Genomic DNA, 19,960 nt, shown 5'->3' with positions numbered 1-19,960 from the left:
ATGATATATTACAGGGACCTCAAACATCATCTACTAACAAGGACCACAAAAATGATATATTACAGGGACCTCAAACATCATCTACTATCAAGGACCACAAAAATGATATATTACAGGGACCTCAATCATCACCTACTATCAAGGACCACAAAAATGATATATTACAGGGACCTCAAACATCATCTACTATCAAGGACCACAAAAATGATATATTACAGGGACCTTAATCATCACCTACTATCAAGGACCACAAAAATGATATATTACAGGGACCTCAATCATCATCTACTATCAAGGACCACAAAAATGATATATTACAGGGACCTCAATCATCATCTACTATCAAGGACCACAAAAATGATATATTACAGGGACCTCAATCATCACCTACTAACAAGGACCACAAAAATGATATATTACAGGGACCTCAATCATCACCTACTATCATGGACCACAAAAATGATATATTACAGGGACCTTAAAATCATCATCTACTATCATGGACCACAAAAATGATATATTACAGGGACCTCAAACATCATCTACTATCAAGGACCACAAAAATGATATATTACAGGGACCTCAATCATCATCTACTAACAAGGACCACAAAAATGATATATTACAGGGACCTCAATCATCATCTACTATTAAGGACCACAAAAATGATATATTACAGGGACCTCAATCATCATCTACTATTACCACAAAAATGGACCACAAAAATGATATATTACAGGGACCTCAATCATCATCTACTATCAAGGACCACAAAAATGATATATTACAGGGACCTCAAACATCATCTACTATCAAGGACCACAAAAATGATATATTACAGGGACCTTAAAATCATCATCTACTATTAAGGACCACAAAAATGATATATTACAGGGACCTCAATCATCATCTACTATTAAGGACCACAAAAATGATATATTACAGGGACCTCAATCATCATCTACTAACAAGGACCACAAAAATGATATATTACAGGGACCTCAATCATCATCTACTATCAAGGACCACAAAAATGATATATTACAGGGACCTCAAACATCATCTACTATCATGGACCACAAAAATGATATATTACAGGGACCTCAATCATCACCTACTATCAAGGACCACAAAAATGATATATTACAGGGACCTCAATCATCATCTACTATTAAGGACCACAAAAATGATATATTACAGGGACCTCAAACATCATCTACTAACAAGGACCACAAAAATGATATATTACAGGGACCTCAATCATCATCTACTATTAAGGACCACAAAAATGATATATTACAGGGACCTCAATCATCATCTACTATCAAGGACCACAAAAATGATATATTACAGGGACCTCAATCATCATCTACTATTAAGGACCACAAAAATGATATATTACAGGGACCTTAAAATCATCATCTACTATCAAGGACCACAAAAATGATATATTACAGGGACCTTAAAATCATCATCTACTATTAAGGACCACAAAAATGATATATTACAGGGACCAAAAACTCAACAGCTAAAATAAAGGACCACAAAAATGATATATTACTCAGGACCACAAAAATGATATATTACAGGGACCTCAAACATCATCTACTATCATGGACCACAAAAATGATATATTACAGGGACCTCAATCATCATCTACTATTAAGGACCACAAAAATGATATATTACAGGGACCTCAAACATCATCTACTATCAAGAACCACAAAAATGATATATTACAGGGACCTCAAACATCATCTACTATCAAGAACCACAAAAATGATATGTTCAGACCTATTATAGAATCTCTTTTTCATTTTTTTTTTAACAACCAACTAAAAAGTTCAAAACACCAAAGACCAAACTAGTGAAATGTATAATATACCATTACAGTTTGATGTTTAGGCACTGCCTTAGTTGGATAATTAATATGAATTATACATAGGATCTAAGGAAAAGCATGTCATTTCTGGAATGTTTTTGTCTGTTTTCATCATGTAACAAAATAGAATGACAGATTGAATTTCAAAAAAAAAAAAAAAAATCAATGAATCATAACACAAATATAAAGCTGAAAAAAGTTAATTTTGTAGTAATTAACAAAAACAAAAAAAAAACTAAATAACAAATGAATAAAATTCATCTGGTTTTAACAACTACAAATTAAATTCATCACTAAAAGGACAATCAACAACACAACATTTAAAAATGTGCAGCTTTAATCAAAACTACACAAGTGTAAACTTACCATCATTGCATATTTTAGTTAAGTTAGTAGAAGATTCCAAAAGGAGGCATGAAAAACAGTAGGAAAGTATTTTGTTAGAAATCAATGTTATAGCTCATTATAAATGTACCAATATCTCTTTTTTTAATCATACATTTTCCAAATTCATATGTATGCAATTATCTTTAAAACAACCCTGCTATTGAAGAAACCATAAATTTATATGATGTGAATCCTTTTTAACAAGAATTTATAATGATGATTTCTGTCTTCACATTCAGCTTATTTCTTTTCAATTTTCTATGCTTGTAAATTTTTGTTGAGTTTACAAGAACACACAAGGGCAGTAACTCCTGATCATCTAAGAAAAATAAAGAAAGCAGAGTTACTACCCTTCAATCAATATTATTTTTGCTACTGAAACCAGTGCTGTGCAAATGGACTGAAGTCCCACAAACACACGAAGTCTTCATATCATAGCTTTTCCACTAAAATAAGATAATTACAACATAAAAGTGTGCTCAAAGCCAATACTGAAAACTTATTATTGGTAAGCAAATAAATGAAACAGTTCTACTTGTTAAAATTGTAGCGCCATCTATCTTAGTTCAGCTTTTTGATTTCAACAATACATGAAATTCGATCAAACAATATTTGTTGAAATATGAATTATCATATGTAATTTTCATCATTTTTGTCTTTAATATTTACTCAGTTTCATATTCAAAAAGTTTTGTTGTTTATTTAGTTTGTAATCAAAATGCTGGTTGACAGACAACATTAATGACAGATGGTAGTTAGTGTAATAAATAATAATGGTCAAGATTTTAAATAAATATCAATGCTATAAAATTGAGTGTTAATTACAGCTGTCAGGGAAGGAAAACAGTATAAAAATAGTATCAATTGTGGAATAATAAACACACAATATATGTCAACATTAAAACAGCAGTAAATGAAAGCAGAAATTGTTAAATACATACACACTGAAATTATCATAATTGAAATAAATTGTATTTTTGACACACATATTTAATCTTTCTCATTTGAAGCTTGTCTATGGTTGTTTGATGATTTTGCAGAAATTGTCAAATGTGACCTTTGACCTGTTTACCTCAACTGATGGCCACCGTTACATAATCAGGTGTAGAACTTAGTTCTATGATTCATCTTGAGAGGTTCTCAAGATGTGACATGGATTCAGAATGGGAAGTGACCAACATGTGTAAAGCTAAATGCCCTCCTCCCCATCTCCAACCACCACGCAAAAAATGACAGAGGCATGATAACAAAAGACAATTATTGAATTTAAAACATATTTTGATTCAGGTTTTTTTTTCTATTTCTTCTCTAGATTCATAAAAGATATTACCAAGATTTTGCTTATATAATCAGAGATATTAAAGCTAAATAAATTTAATGAAGAATGAGGCCACAACATGTTTATTGTAGGTTATTATATACTAATATTATGAAATAAACTAGATGTGATACAATATCACACATTCCCATATCAAAATGAAGCCAAAGTACAAAATGTCATCAACCACCATTTACAATAACTGTAGCTTGAGGGTTTGATCAAACCAGTGGAAAAATATCTGCCGTCTTAGCAGCAGTGACAGATATAACTCCTGCTACACATGGTTTTTGTAGAATCAATGTTTTTTAAGATCAAAAACACAATAAACTAGTTGTGACCTTAAAGGTATACCTGGTATATCAGACTTTCTGAAACAAACACTCAGAACATGACAAAAACTGATCTTACTCATGTTCCTAGGAATTTTAAATCAGAACCTATCATGTCACTTTTTTCTTATATTTCTTTTTCTAACATTCTTAAATCACCTGCTTTTTATTTATATTTAGTTGAGCCTTGCTACGATAATATAGCTGATACCAGTGTCTTAAATGAGTTCAGTACTTAAAGAGACAGAGTAATTTGACATTGATATTAGTTAATAACCAGACCCATACCTACATTGTATTCAGGATGTCATCAAAATAATATGTTTGACCCAGATTTCATTTCACCAGTCTTACTGCATAAAATGCCAACAAAATTCAAAAGTACATATCAAAATATTGGAATATTTTGGCCTTAGATCAAAATAAATAATTCACAATTGAACTGAAAACAAAACTCTATTATCAATGGAACGTAATATGAGGACAGCCTGTTGCCACAATACAGTATTTGTATATAGGTAATGTGTTTTGGGAGGAGACACTGAAGCTTCCATACCATAATGTCTACAATAAAATAAGTATGTAGTCTGTAAATTGTACCCTGCGAAGGGGTGCGAGGGTTGAGAACAGATATACATAGGAGTCATGCTATACACTAAACTGTGCAATGACTAAAACCAGGTGAGCATTAAAACCGTCACCACTTTTTCACTTATTTAGCCAAAAATCATAGAAAGGAAACAAATATGTTCCTTTGTATCATGAAATTCTTGTTTAAAACTTGGAAACTTACCTAGAATTTTTTTTTGGATAAAACAAAAGTCAAAAGTTATTTCATGTTACATCATCTGGTTGAAATGCTGCAGCTTTTCTTTTTTCCCCCTCACCCCTTCCAAGTTTGACCAGTAAGTGAAAATGCTAGTTTGCTACAAATTTTTTACATAAAATAAACCCTCAGCCAAATATCTACAGAACCACTAATCATAAGCCCGGTAAACAACCATTATGTCCAGTACAATAATGATATCAAGAAATTGCCATCCAATTACTGTTAAGCCCGAAACCATTACGCCATTTCTCCAAAACTTTTCACACAACTTTAAGCACTTAGCCCAAAACTTATCTATACTTAAGGTTTTCCTACTCACCTACGCAGGTGTAATGCAAAATAGCACAACACATGGAATGACCGTAGAACCAGCTTGTGCCACATCCAGGAATAAAAAATTCAAAAAACGAATAAAATTTGATATCTTACATGACTCCTTCTCACCTTCTTTGGCACGAGAACGCCGCTTCTCCGCCTGAAACATGAAACAAACAAAACTGAAAACATAGCTTCACCATTTTTCAATCCTCCCACAACTCCAACATTTTAAAAGTTAAATCCACCAAGCATTTTGTTGAAACCTCTATCTAATGTACTGGTATATCTATGATTTAAAAGCACTCATATGAAGAATTGAAAATATTTGGGGCCATTGCAACTCAGTTTGGAAAAGCATAAGACATGGCAACAACAGGTGATGATCTATGTTCCTTAATATCTACCAGGCAAGGTTTGTATTTCTCATTAATTGAGACAAAAGGTGTCCTGTGAAATCCTGGTTGTGTCCTTGAGAAAAGCATATTGATTTTTAATTTATATAAATTGCTTTGAGCAGCATGTGATGGGTCTTCTGGATGGTGTTCAGTGAGACAGCTGCCAACTGTAAGGAGGTCTGACCTCAAAATGACCTTGGCTGTAGATAGGGCAATAAACTAACTAGAAAACAAACAAACCTAACACATGTATATCATGCAGTGAATCCTGTATATCTAAATGTGATCTCCATATCAACCCCCATACAGAAGCTCTAATTAGTCTTTAGGCAGTCTCTGGGTAAGTCTTTAGGCAGTCTCTGGGTAAGTCTTTAGGCAGTCTCTGAGTAAGTCTTTAGGCAGTCTCTGGATAAGTCTTTAGGCAGTCTCTGGGTAACACAATCTACTGGCAGCTATGTAAACCCTGTATTTTTAAATGCATTGTCCATATTAACTCCCAAACTGGAGCTCTATTAACCTTAAGGTGGTCCTCGGATAAGCCCATTTACTGACAGCCATGTGGAACCTGTATATCTAAATGTGATCCTTATATGAAGTCCTATACAGAAGCTCTGCTTGGCCTACAGGGGGTTCCCCAGATAAGCTTATTTACATATATTTGAACCCAGTTTATTTAAATGTGATCTCTCTATGGATTCTCCTACAGAAGTTCTCTGTAAGCCTTTGGTAGTCCCTGGGTAAGCCCATTTATTTGAATTTGATCTCTCTATTGATTCTCTTACAGAAGCTCTCAGTAAGCCTTTGGTAGTCCCTGGCTAAGCCCATTTATTTGAATTTGATCTCTCTATTGATTCTCCTACAGGAGCTCTCAGTAAACATTTGGTAGTCCCTGGGTAAGCTCATTTATTAAAATCTGATCCCTATACTGCCTCCCAAACAGAATCTGTAGTTTGCCTTTAGGTGCTCCCTGGGTAATTTACAGGCAGCCATATTTAAATGTGACCTCTATCTAAAAAGCCTGACAGGAAGCTCTGACTTGTGATCTATTCTGAAGTCCCTAAAAGCTCACCTGAGCACTCCGGTTAACAGGTGGTTGGCTTAATTCTGGTATATCTACATACTGGTCCTTCTGGTACTGTTTCTGCAGCAAGATGTCAGTCTCTTCATCCGTGTCAAAGTCTGGAAAGACAGCAAAATCATAGTGTCCTCTATAGGTATTGAATGAGTCTATGTATTAAAAAGGTGGTTTTACCTGAAGGTTCATAAACAACAAAATGCAGATAAAAGTATTATGCACGAAATATGTTCTAAGCTTTTAACAGCATTCACACCGGCATTCAAAGAAAGAATATTTTCTGAGAGACAAATTGTTTTTTAACATCCACAAAAATTATCAATGAAAATCATTCAAAACTACAAATTAAATAATATTTGTACAAAATACTCGAAATGCTACACAGTACTTCCATATGGCAAAGTTAAATTGCAACAAGATGCAAAATATTAAGAAAAGACTGAAAGTACATTTGACATACAATATACACAAACATAAAGAAGATGGGCAAAAAGTAGTAGAGTACTATAAAGTACATGTTCATTCACAGCCCATACATACATACATACACCTTTGCATACACAGACCATACACATACATGCACTGTAAGTGAGGCAACAAAAGTGAGGTCATGTAAAGTCATGTGAGAGGTCATGTAATGTTGTGTCATGTGATCAGAAGGTTACCAACAATTCTCATAAACGTACATAACTCCTGGTTTGGAAGGGGGTTGGGGGGTAAGGGGATGAGGTGGGGTGGGGATGAGGGTCATATCGACTTTAAAAATTTGATCTTCAAAATAAAATAAAATGATGACAGATCATCAATGAAATTTTAATGTACACTTTGTCAAGGCTGGTATAGGATATTTTAGGTGAAATAGGCTTACCTTACCGCAGTGTCTAACCCTTTGAAGTAAGGTAAAGGTATTTGAAGATGGCTTAGGTGGCTATTGAAGGCAGATAAGGGTTTATACAAAATAATAATGATCAGGATATAGGATTTTGAAGGTAGGAATAGGTTTTAAAAGCTGGAGTAAAGAACTTTTGAGATTCATACAAGTTTTCAAGTGTCCCCTAGGTAAAATATGTATTATTTGGGGGGGAAGGGGGGGAGGGGAACAGTGATGAAATTTAAAGACCTGTTGGAGGGTATGTGTATTTTGGGAAAAAGATATATCAGTGTTGAAGGGGGAAAAGATATATCAGTGTTGAAGGGTGATTAGGTGAAATATACAGGTGTGCTGGGTATAGGGGGAAAGTCTTGAGATGTGATGAAAGGATGGGGGAGGAGTGTGGTGGGATACACTTATGATGAGTTAAGGAAGTGTGAAATGAGATCTGATATACATTAGTGTAGAAGGAGAGAGTACAAACACATAATACAATAGATATTCTGTGTACCTCCTGCTGTCTTGGTTTTCAGGTAGGATGCCTTAGAGGGCGCCTCTGTTTCACTGCCCACATCCTCCGAGTCCGACCCCAGTGACCCTGTACTCACACGATAAGCTTTTTTGAATGAATACGAATCTGAACTACTATGCGAGTTCCTACCATTTCCATGAACACTGAGATCATGGTTTGACCCATTCAGGGATGGAAGTTTATGTGTAGGATGTTGATCAAATGAATCGTCCTTAGGTAAGGAAGCATACTTTTTACCCAGGATCCGGCGTGTATACTTAACGTCGCTATCATCCTCGTCATCGGAATCATACCCTATAAGACAAGAAGCATGCAATGTGTTTTCATCATGCCAATTCTTCACATACTAAAAAAAAACTGATGATGCAAAAAAACTGAAATTTTCATACAAAAACAAATTTCTACACAGAATGAAAGGGACACATAAATTATTTTTAAAATAGAAAAAAACTTTGCTATAAGAGACATTTAAACACAAAACATGACTCAAATCTTTAAGAATAATTTCCAAGAAGGAAGATTTTCTTCAAGATCAGGTAAATAAAATAAGTCTGTACCTAAATATTAAAATTCTAAAAAGATGCAAAGAAGTTTGAAAACGCATGTTTCTCCAGAAAACCTGAAATTCAGACATTAATATATATATATATATATATAACAGATGTATTTTATGTTAAATTTCATAATCTGATCACCAAATAATATCATAGTACATTTCTAAAATCAGACAATTTGTGTACATAATTGATTTAAACTTTATATCATTAAAAGGAGATTTCATTTTTTGGAGTTTTTTCTTTCTTTTTTCTTCCCCCTTTTTTTTTTTTGATCTGAAAATTAAAAAAAATAATACTGAAAGTTTTCAAACAGGATGGATTTGAAATCCTCTTCCATTCTGTGTAGAGCAGGACGGGTGAACATTCACTGATAAACTGCCTTGGTACATAGCCTAGTGACTAACAAAATACTGAACTCAAAACTGGCTGCAAATTTGAAATCAAATCTAAATAAATCACATATAAAATAGACACAACTCATACAAACATGCTGTAGTTGAAAATTGCCTTTTGCTTCAATTTTTAGATTTTTAGTCACATCAAACTGATATACCATTGCCAGTTCACAGAGGATATTTTTCCACCACACAAGTCCTGGACTCTTACTTTTAATGAAAACATCCATATTTTAAAACATGTGACAATATGGTTGTATCCAGATTAAAAAAAAAAGTTTGGCCCAAATACTTTTATCAAAATATTGCTGTTCTGTGGAAATTTGATTTTATTGATAAATACAGCAAAACGAATCAAATTCTACTAATTTTAACACTTAATCACAAAAATTTGTGATATTACAGTAAGCTTTGGTCCCACTTACAAATTAATTCAAATTCAATTGTATTTCTTTCCAATGTGGTTAAAAACAAAAAAGAACAAAATTTCAAGGCATGAATGACCCACTTCTACGCAAATTTTATCACTGTTAAGAACATTTCTATAAATTGTAATGGTGACCTTGACACTTATTGTTAGTGTACTCATCATACTGTTTGATCATAATCATCATAGAGGTTGTTAATTTTCTACAAATAAGTGTAGTAAGTAACAGTGACTTTGACCTTTTGACATTGAAACACCAACCCATTAGCGGTTCTGTCATAGTTTACCTGCGTCGAACACTTGATCAATGTTCCATCATGAAAGAGGTCACTACGATGAGGCCACTAAATTGCATGATGACTTTCTATAAAAAGCAGCAGTGACCTTGATTTTGAGGATAAGTCATAGCTGACATATGTGTAAAGCTGAGATCAAAATCTCTTAAGAAATGTATCAAGAGTGATCAGTTTGATTAAAGACAGGACAAGTTGGGTATTTATAACATTATAGAATATGATATCCTTAAAATGTGTTATTAAAAGATTTTACATTTAAATCATTATTCTTTTATTTCAACAACAATTTCAACAACAATCTCATTTAACTTGTGACCACCATGCTAATAATGGTGATCAATTATTTATAATTTTGAAATGAAAAGTGATAGGGTATTTACCAGTAAGACCTAGGCATGTGGGGAACTTAACACATGTTTCTAAGTTTTTGTCACATGTTCATCTGCTGGATGTCACAATCAAAAAGACTTTTATCATGCTGATACATATACTTCAGAAGTATCATCTGGTTTGTGTCAGGAAAAATCATTACAAGAAAACAGCTAAAAAATACACATAAGATTACAAAATACATCAGGACAACATCCAGAAAGGATGTGTCAAAGGTACAGCAACAGTGCAACAATGTCCTTCCTAGAAATCCAGTACACAGACATACAGCACTACCAGGTACCACATTTACATGTAAACATTTATTACTACAAAATCTGTTCAACAACCAACCATTCTTTTCAGCCCATTGCTATACAATCTCAGTAGTCTGATTCCTTGATCAATTGAATGGATTATAAAGGTCTATCAGAGACATATATACATGTACAATGTATGCATTATATCTCAGATGCAGAGAAAGACTTCAACATGTTCAACATTGAAAATGGTGTTCTCACTAAACAAAACCACTATCCACATGCACAAAGGTAATTACATGACAATCAGATGTTGCATCCTTCAGCAATTAATCAAGACACACAAGATAAATCTGATTAGAGCTTAAGTTCACAAAATATTCTATGCTCTACAGCTCAAATTAAACCTAGCACACAATTTTCTAGCTCCATCCTCTTTTCTCCCATGCAAAATCTAAGGTCTTCCTGTCTATTATAAGGAAAAAACTCTGAAACATGTTCCATGCTTTCTAACATGCAAAATGAAGGAGCAAAAGTGATGAATTTTTCATTATTTTTTTAAATCCTCACGTCTAACCAGATTAAGCCTGACGTTACAGTGTTTAAGTACATAGAAAATGTAATCAGTATGTTTACTAAGGATAAATGTACAGAAATATTGGGAAAAGTCAGCTTACACTGAGCTTTATTACACTCTGCACTGTCATCTTACACTGAGCTTTATTACACTCTGCACTGTCATCTTACACTGAGCTTTATTACACTCTGCACTGTCATCTTACACTGAGCTTTATTACACTCTGCACTGTCATCTTACACTGAGTTTATTATGTAATAAAGAACCTCTTCACTGTCATCTTACACTGAGTTTATTATGTAATAAAGAACCTCTTCACTGTCATCTTACACTGAGTTTATTATGTAATAAAGAACCTCTTCACTGTCATCTTACACTGAGTTTATTATGTAATAAAGAACCTCTTCACTGTCATCTTACACTGAGTTTATTATGTAATAAAGAACCTCTTCACTGTCATCTTACACTGAGTTTATTATGTAATAAAGAACCTCTTCACTGTCATCTTACATTGAGTTTAATTATGTAATAAAGAACCTCTTCACTGTCATCTTACACTGAGTTTATTATGTAATAAAGAACCTCTTCACTGTCATCTTACATTGAGTTTATTATGTAATAAAGAACCTCTTCACTGTCATCTTACACTGAGTTTATTATGTAATAAAGAACCTCTTCACTGTCATCTTACACTGAGTTTATTATTATGAACCTCTTCACTGTCATCTTACACTGAGTTTAATGTAATAAAGAACCTCTTCACTGTCATCTTACACTGAGTTTATTATGTAATAAAGAACCTCTTCACTGTCATCTTACATTGAGTTTATTATGTAATAAAGAACCTCTTCACTGTCATCTTACATTGAGTTTATTATGTAATAAAGAACCTCTTCACTGTCATCTTACACTGAGTTTATTATGTAATAAAGAACCTCTTCACTGTCATCTTACACTGAGTTTATTATGTAATAAAGAACCTCTTCACTGTCATCTTACACTGAGTTTAATTATGTAATAAAGAACCTCTTCACTGTCATCTTACATTGAGTTTATTATGTAATAAAGAACCTCTTCACTGTCATCTTACACTGAGTTTATTATGTAATAAAGAACCTCTTCACTGTCATCTTACACTGAGTTTATTATGTAATAAAGAACCTCTTCACTGTTTTACACTGAGTTTATTATGTAATAAAGAACCTCTTCACTGTCATCTTACACTGAGTTTATTATGTAATAAAGAACCTCTTCACTGTCATCTTACATTGAGTTTAATTATGTAATAAAGAACCTCTTCACTGTCATCTTACATTGAGTTTAATTATGTAATAAAGAACCTATGTAAGGAGGATCCATAACATCAAAATTTATTGATGAAATTTATCATTTGTTACCGTTATTTTATATAGACAATATTTATTCTTTAGCACAGTAATTCATATAGATGAGATTTATTTGGAGTACAGTTACCTATATAGATGAGATTTATTTTGAGTACAGGTACCTATAAAGATGAGGTTTATTTTGAGTAGTTACCTATATAGATGAGATTTATTTTCTGTAGTTACCTATATAGATGAGATTTATTTTGAGTACAGTTACCTATAAAGCTGAGGTTTATTTGGAGTACAGTTACCTATATAGATGAGGTTTATTTTGAGTACAGTTACCTATATAGATGAGGTTTATTTTGAGTACAGTTACCTATATAGATGAGGTTTATTTTGAGTACAGTTACCTATATTATTTATTTGGAGTACAGTTACCTATATAGATGAGATTTATTTTGAGTACAGTTACCTATATAGATGAGATTTATTTTGAGTACAGTTACCTATATAGATGAGATTTATTTTGAGTAAAGTTACCTATATAGATGAGGTTTAGTTTTTAGCACAGTAATTGTATCCTGGTACAATGACATTTTTCACTGTTTCTTGATATAATCAAAAGTTTCTGTATTAATAAGGGATCCATGTTGTAAATGTATACACACACCAAGGAAAACAATCCTAATACAAAATTCATATCAACCCATTACTACCTAACTTTCTGATGTTTTCTATATGGTTTATTTTAATGCTTTATGATAATCATGACATGCCCAAATGTGTTTTATTTTCTTTAAACAAAAAATAAACTTCAAGAAACTGTGTAATTCTGTGCTGTTAACAGTTTGATCTTAATAGTAGTCATTCTGGCAAATGCCATGTTTTCAAAAATTCTGTGGATAGTAGTACAGTGGAACCTGATTAACATCATGTTCTATTTGCCAGGGGGAAACTGGATATTAAACAGAATGTGACATTAACAGTTGACACGTTTTTGTGGACACCTAAACCCTGAAATTAACTTTCTGATGCACCAACTGAGAGAAATGGTTTGGAGACCAAAATTTGTTATCTGCTTTGTTTTTCCTGTATGCACAGTGATTTTCCGAATTTTTGTTTGTTTATTCTTTGAAATATCTAACCTGCTATCATGAATCATCAGGAAAGATCATGTCATATTCACAGTTTACATGTGGTGAACTTTGTATGTGACACTACCATGTCATTAGCAGACATTATGCTGCATAATTCATTTATCCATGACTGTGTCAGCTTCATAAAAGGCCATCAGTTGATACATATATATACTGTGTATCTCTGCAACACCATGTTCAGAGGATCACATTGCTCATAAAAACAGCTGACAGTAATGAACTGTTCACCTTCAATAATATGCCACGTTTAATATATTAGTGGTTATTTTTAATGGCCAATCAGATGTCATGAAGCATGATATGGTCACCTTACCAGTGCTCACGATATTTTAAGCAATCTGTAATTTTAATATTTAAAGAAAGATAACAATGTTGACATTCTGATATGACCAAATGGATTTTCAATCTTCATTCCTTACAATGTATCATGGGCAAATCTTTTGGGGAAGATGGTTACGATATCAGCAAAGACTTAAATGGAGAATGAGAATTTTCTATATTCGTCAAATTCTTACTTCATTTTGAGAAACTTAAAGTTTGAATTAGTTATTCTAGCATCCATCTTAAGCTTTGTATCCAAAATGTGTTCACATATATATAAGGTCTTCATTGACCTGCTGCGGTTTGGTGTCCCATAGGTCATTGTAAATAGAAGCAAACAAACACAATCTATCATAAATTACAGTTCATGTTTGAGTATATTTCATCAGGTCTTTTGAGAAACAATAATATTTTTTGTTGAAGTTTCGGCAGCATGTCGGGAATCTTAGTAGGATGTTGCCAACTCACACATGGCATTGACCATCGTGGTAAGGTTTTAAAATAATCTATATGCTAGCCAATTAAAAACCAAATGCACCAGACTTCCCTGGACCAAGCTGAACTTCACCAGTGACATTATCAGATATCCGATTACAAAGCATATATAGGGAATAAATTGGTGATAATAATCGACGTGAGATAAAGTGGTTTCCACTGTATACAGTTGTTCCTTAATTTCTTTTTCTTCCACACAGTCATTTAAATCGAAATAAATTCCTTTGTGTTTGCGGTTCTTTTTCTTAACACAGTTATGGAAATTCATCTGGCATAAAACATCATTTAGTCTCTGTTTAATCCCTGTTGGTCACTAACTGTTAAACGAATTCTTTCTTAAATCAAACTACTGGATATTGTCCTACATAAAGCTCTACTGGACACTACTATACAGATCCTCTAACTTACCCCTAGGAGGTTGGTATGATTTCCCTTCATTTCTACTATATTGGTTCTCCAGTAATCGGTCTTTTTCATTTTCCATTTGGTAAACTGGAAATAAATGAATTTACATCCAATCTCAAGAAAAAAAGCAAGGAAAAATAACAAACATAAAAAAGAATGATAACATACAATATAGGCATTCAAATACAAGTAATTATACATGTTGTTGAAGCACATTCTTTAAACAGCAGTGGCAATAATTGTCTATTAGACCAGAACATGTTTTCCCTATAGATTGACATATATTATCCATATATCTAGTTTTCCAAATGAAAAGAGAAGTTGCATCAATATTTTTCCATGGTTTTATTCTTAAACAAACATATGTGTGTTTTGCCAATTTTTCCACCAAATGCTCATAGTTGTATTGATAATTCTGTGGCTAGTTTCAACATTTGTACTTTACTTTAGTTTGGTCTTTGTAATCAAACTTTTAATTACTAGAGAATTATTACAGATGTTGAGAATTTCAATTTCTTTCCAAATTTAAACCTATGTAGATCTGCGCACATGTATAAAGCATGGTTATTACATAAAATACACAATAGCACAATTACAGAATGATTATGCAAATACACACAATTGCACATATTAACGTCAATAACTAATATTGTAATAAAATTCAAACAAAGTTTCCATATAACATATATATGAAAACAAAACGAAATGAAAAGTAAATCATTTTGTAAAAAAAAAACTTCCATATATGACAAAATGACTAAAATTGTAAATGTACACCTGTGGTCTATTTTTTTGGTGAAGTTTAATGTACAGTAAATTTATTATCTCTATTTATAGAATGACACTTTTCAAACTTATTTATGTGTACCTAACTGCAGTATTGTAGTCTTGATAATTACTGATAATGAAATTTGAAACATGATAAAGAATGTTTGCTGAAAAGAAAATTTTCATTTTGTTACAGTATCCGAGTATAAGCGACATGGGTACTTTAAATTGCAAGACCCCTTCATGTATATCTACAATCTTAGAGGATATTTTCATAATGGCAGAAAGGAATTACAGGTAAGTATAAAAAAAACAAAACACAAATTGGGTATCATGGAAATCAAATGATCAGGAGCACACATAGATACATACTTCATCACACCTCTACAAGTTTATATTGCATTGATAACACAGCTCATTTTTTATTTAAATTATGTATCTTTCAAGTGGGATTTGTTCAAATTTCTTTTTGGATTTTATTTCATACCCCAGTACAATTGACTCAAACAAGCAATGACTGTCCATGTAGCTATAGTAAAACTGCCACTTAAATAACATTTTTCCAATATTGAGGACACAAAAACCTGTGTTGTAAGTTTTAATTGGGGACACTGATTCTGTGAGTTTTAACTGGGGACACAAAAACCTCTGATGCGAGTTTCATTTGGAAACACAAAAACCAGTTCTGAGATTTTAAATTGGGTACACCAAAATCTTTGTTGAATTTTTAATTGGGGACACCAAAATCTGCAGTGAGAGATTAAAGACCTAATATTGACATGGCATGGCAAATGATACAAATCCCCTTGTGGTTCAACCTTGACTTAAGAGCAATAAATAAGATAGCCAGCATTGACAAGATTTTCTAAAAACATTAACTATGACATTAACCCTAGAATCCTCCAGAAATTAAGTAACTTGAATGCTCTTATAAAGGACATAGACCTTGAACTTGGCCCTGCAACCTCAAAAAACCCAGTTTTTATTGTCCTTTATAAGTAGTGTAGTATGTGAAGTTTGATCAAATAGCTGCTTGAAGATAAGATATTACTCTATACATACAAATCCTATTTGCCATTCCATGGAGTAAGAGGTTGGACTGCTAAGCATAATATCATGCTACAAGAAGCCATAGCCTGAATGCTTCAATGACAGTTAATTGTTGGGATACTTGGCTATGTACTTATAGAAACTTAATCATATATCAAACCCACTATTCCAAACTGTTAGAAAATTACCATTGTCTTGTTCCTTGCGACTATAATCAGTACAGGGACTCAATCCAACACCTTCATGTCTCTGACTCTGTGGCTTTGTTTCTGTGTTAGCACCCTCTCTGAAAAATCCCAACATATTGTAAAGAAAACTTCAATATCAATTTTAAAAAATCATTAGTTACAAAGTGTTTTTCATAATTTTCATTATACTTAAAATATTTTACAATGTGCAAGCTAAAAATATCGTTTTGTGTAGTAAACTGATTCATCTATGGCTGTTAAAATGTAGAATTGGTCAGGGTCTCAAACCAAGGAGAAATGTTATTTCATTTACTAAATATAAGGTACAGCTAAACAAAATAATGGAAGTTTCTAAACAAATGTGCATTATAAACGAGATGAATATATTAACTGGTAATGAAATGCTAATTGATTTTTTTAAAAATCAATCACAAAGACATATTGAAACATATATGCAATTAGACTTCAGATAAATATCTTTAAATTCCCATTTTTGGTTCTTCCATAGAACGTCCCTGCCAATCTCATCAAAATACCTGATAAATACTCTTGAAATACATGATTAACAGTAGACAAAATTTTTCATACATCAGCTAAGCAGCCTACACATATGATTGTACCTCATGACCCAGACTGGCTCTTCTTCCTGGGCGTTTTCTTTGAAGGGTGATTTGAGGGCAATGCCTTTACTATTTTGTATGGCTGATTTAATGTCATGGATAGCCAGATCAAGAGCTTCCCTCTTTGCCTTCAAATCCTCCATGATAGCTTCTGCATCCAGCTGTTTGTGCTTTGAATCCTCTTTTGGAGTTGTTAACATTTCCTGTTCGATGTCAGACTTTTGTTTTTGCCTCAGCATAGCAGTTGGAGACTTTGGTACCTGATTAGGTGAAACGTAATCCTCGTTGTCACTTGCCTGACTACTAGATAGCCCATCTTCGACCAATGGCATGCCTAGGTTGGATTTATCGCCATCTGATGTCACACTCTCTACTTCAACACTATCACACTCTGTTGTCTCGGGTGACAGAGAAAATGCCTGCTTGTCTTCTCCATGAATGCTCTCCACAGTATTCAATGGAATCTCTGTGAGAGTGTCCTCATTTACTTTTTGCAGAACGTTCTGAGAGGAGAAATCCAATTTATGCAGAACTAAAGATTTCTCTGGTGACCCTTCACGTGATATATCAATTATAGAATTATTACTAAATCCATTCACTTCTAAACTATTTCTTTTCATCCCTTCATCAGTACTTGAATAAGCCAGTCGCATTCCTACGTATGAATCTCCATCTTGTATGCGAGCATATTTAACATAATCATATTCATTTTCTACATCTGGTCCGGTCTGTCCTGACGAGCCATTAGACATTTCCTCTATGACAGATCTTACGCTACTAGCTGGGTTTACCACCACATTCATCATGTCAATATCTTTAACCTTAGTATCACTTGTATGCACTGGACATGCATTGGAATGTGGATGCAGGGCATTTCCTAGAGGTTGTAAATTTGCCTTTTTCACCGGCCGTTCTAGTTCCCGATCAGAGCTAGACCCCTCTCTGTCACTGCCACTCCCCCCAGACCCATCGCCAACACGGCACGCTAACCCTGGTGACTGTTTACGTATTTTTGGTTTGGCGCCTTGAGAGGAATAAGTATGTGGATCTAAATCTTTATCATAACTTTTTATCTCACCTACCACAGGTATATTGTTTCTGATTTCTAGACTGTTGCGTTTTTTCACTCTTTCTCTTATTGGAACTTCTTCTACATCAACTTTGTGCATACTCACTATATCTTTCGATTCCAAATCAATTTCCTCCATCATATCTCGACTGTCAATAATTGGCATTTTATTCATAACAATTTCATTTCTTTCCCCAACTTTAAAATTATTACCTAACTTAAGATCACCAGTCCTTTCTGAAGTCCCCATACTAAACTTTTCTCTGTACTTGACATTAATTTCTGAAGGAAGATCAGCAAGTGTTTGACCACGACTAACATTTTCACTGGTATAATTGTCACTATAATCAGGTGGAAATGAATCATTGCTGTCCTCACTTTCATGCCGAGACAATATTTGACCAGTACCTTCTCCATCCTCCAACAGATTCTGATAAGACAAAGAACTAATTTCACTGGGATGCCTAGAACTCTCTTCCTCGAATTGAACCTCCATACTTAAGTTATCCACAGAGTTACTACCAGGTGATAAAGACCGGAAAGGCTCGCCTCCCCCACATGCTCCATCTGTATCTGGATCGTAACTGTCTTGAGGGTTCTTAGGTACTGACATTGTCACTTCTTCTTCCTGGTCAGACATGGTGTTCTATTTGCCTACAAACTTCAGTCCTGAAAAATAGATATTTCAATGTTTATATTATTTAGAAAAGCACCTACCTCCCTTTCCCTCCAACTCTCAAATCCTACCTGGAAGGCTGTATTTCACTTTATCGTGACCTTCTCCCTATGCAAAACCCCAAATATCATCCGAACTATTAGCTTCTGATAGCTTAGCTACAATGATCACAGATAGTTTATCCTTTCATCAATAGTATTAATATACATTGTAGACACAGATAATCAATCATGCAGTAGGTGAAATTATTTTTGACATTTTCTTACAGGATTCTATCTCCTTGTTGCCAAGGAGAACCCTGCCTTCCATCCATAAAAAATGATCCTATTCATTTTGGGACATCAAATACTATTTATATAAGGGTCAAATTTATAATCTGGGAAAAACACTGAAGTATTGTTTCCTCAATAAATCCCTAATATGCATCTTGTAGCATCCTCCTGCAATGAACTCCCTTGTACATCATAAAGGTCCTGGTTCAAGCTCCTCCTATTGAACCTTCCCTCAATCTCTAAAACAGACATTCTCATAACTTAACAACTGGAAGAGTTAAGTGTGACATTTTGATGACAACACCTTCATCAGATGATCAGTGTTAAAAGTATTATCACTAATGTATGCAGAGTACAAGATGGGATGGAATTGACACAACTTTTTTGCTTGTATCATGATCTTTTGTACACCACAGTATATATCATTTACACATACCATATTACAGTGTACAAAATGTATATGATTTACAGGATGTTCCTTACTAGTAAAAGGACCAACATCTACCCTTCTTTCAAGTCATCTTCAGCACTATTGCTATATCTATGTGCACCCTACATATCCTTGATGTGATACTTTCAGTACTAATCACTCAGGGTAATTACATCCACTTTAATAAATCAACTGATGTTCAGTAGTTAAAATACATTGCTTCTTTTAAACTTTCAGTATCACCAACCTCTAGTCGTCTAATATCTCATCAAAATCAAAGGTGACAAAGCATTTTAAAAGGTCATCAAAAAAAACCCTTAAAGATCTAAACCATGACATATGCAACAGTACAACATAG

At 33.5% G+C, this 19,960-nt stretch overlaps 1 protein-coding gene across 1 annotated transcript in view; it reads right to left on the bottom strand.

The window, feature by feature from the left end:
* Positions 1 to 18,864, bottom strand: part of LOC132544158 (uncharacterized) — an 82,308-nt gene extending 63,444 nt beyond the window's left edge. Inside the window, exons 1-6 of the mRNA XM_060207731.1 lie at positions 17,156 to 18,864; positions 16,536 to 16,633; positions 14,533 to 14,616; positions 7,919 to 8,233; positions 6,531 to 6,640; positions 5,178 to 5,223 (exon numbers count right to left, since the gene is read on the bottom strand). Of these exons, the coding sequence (XP_060063714.1) occupies positions 5,178 to 5,223; positions 6,531 to 6,640; positions 7,919 to 8,233; positions 14,533 to 14,616; positions 16,536 to 16,633; positions 17,156 to 18,864 (2,362 nt within the window). The remainder of the gene's footprint in view (positions 1 to 5,177; positions 5,224 to 6,530; positions 6,641 to 7,918; positions 8,234 to 14,532; positions 14,617 to 16,535; positions 16,634 to 17,155) is intronic.
* Between the last annotated feature and the right edge of the window lie 1,096 nt (positions 18,865 to 19,960).

Source organism: Ylistrum balloti, unplaced genomic scaffold (assembly GCF_031769215.1).
Source record: "Ylistrum balloti isolate Yb309-2 unplaced genomic scaffold, AGI_CSIRO_Ybal_v1 Utg369782, whole genome shotgun sequence".
NCBI classification, from domain to species: Eukaryota; Metazoa; Mollusca; class Bivalvia; order Pectinida; family Pectinidae; genus Ylistrum; species Ylistrum balloti.
Note: the sequence above shows the minus strand (reverse complement) of the source record. Positions and strands in the feature narration are given on the sequence as shown.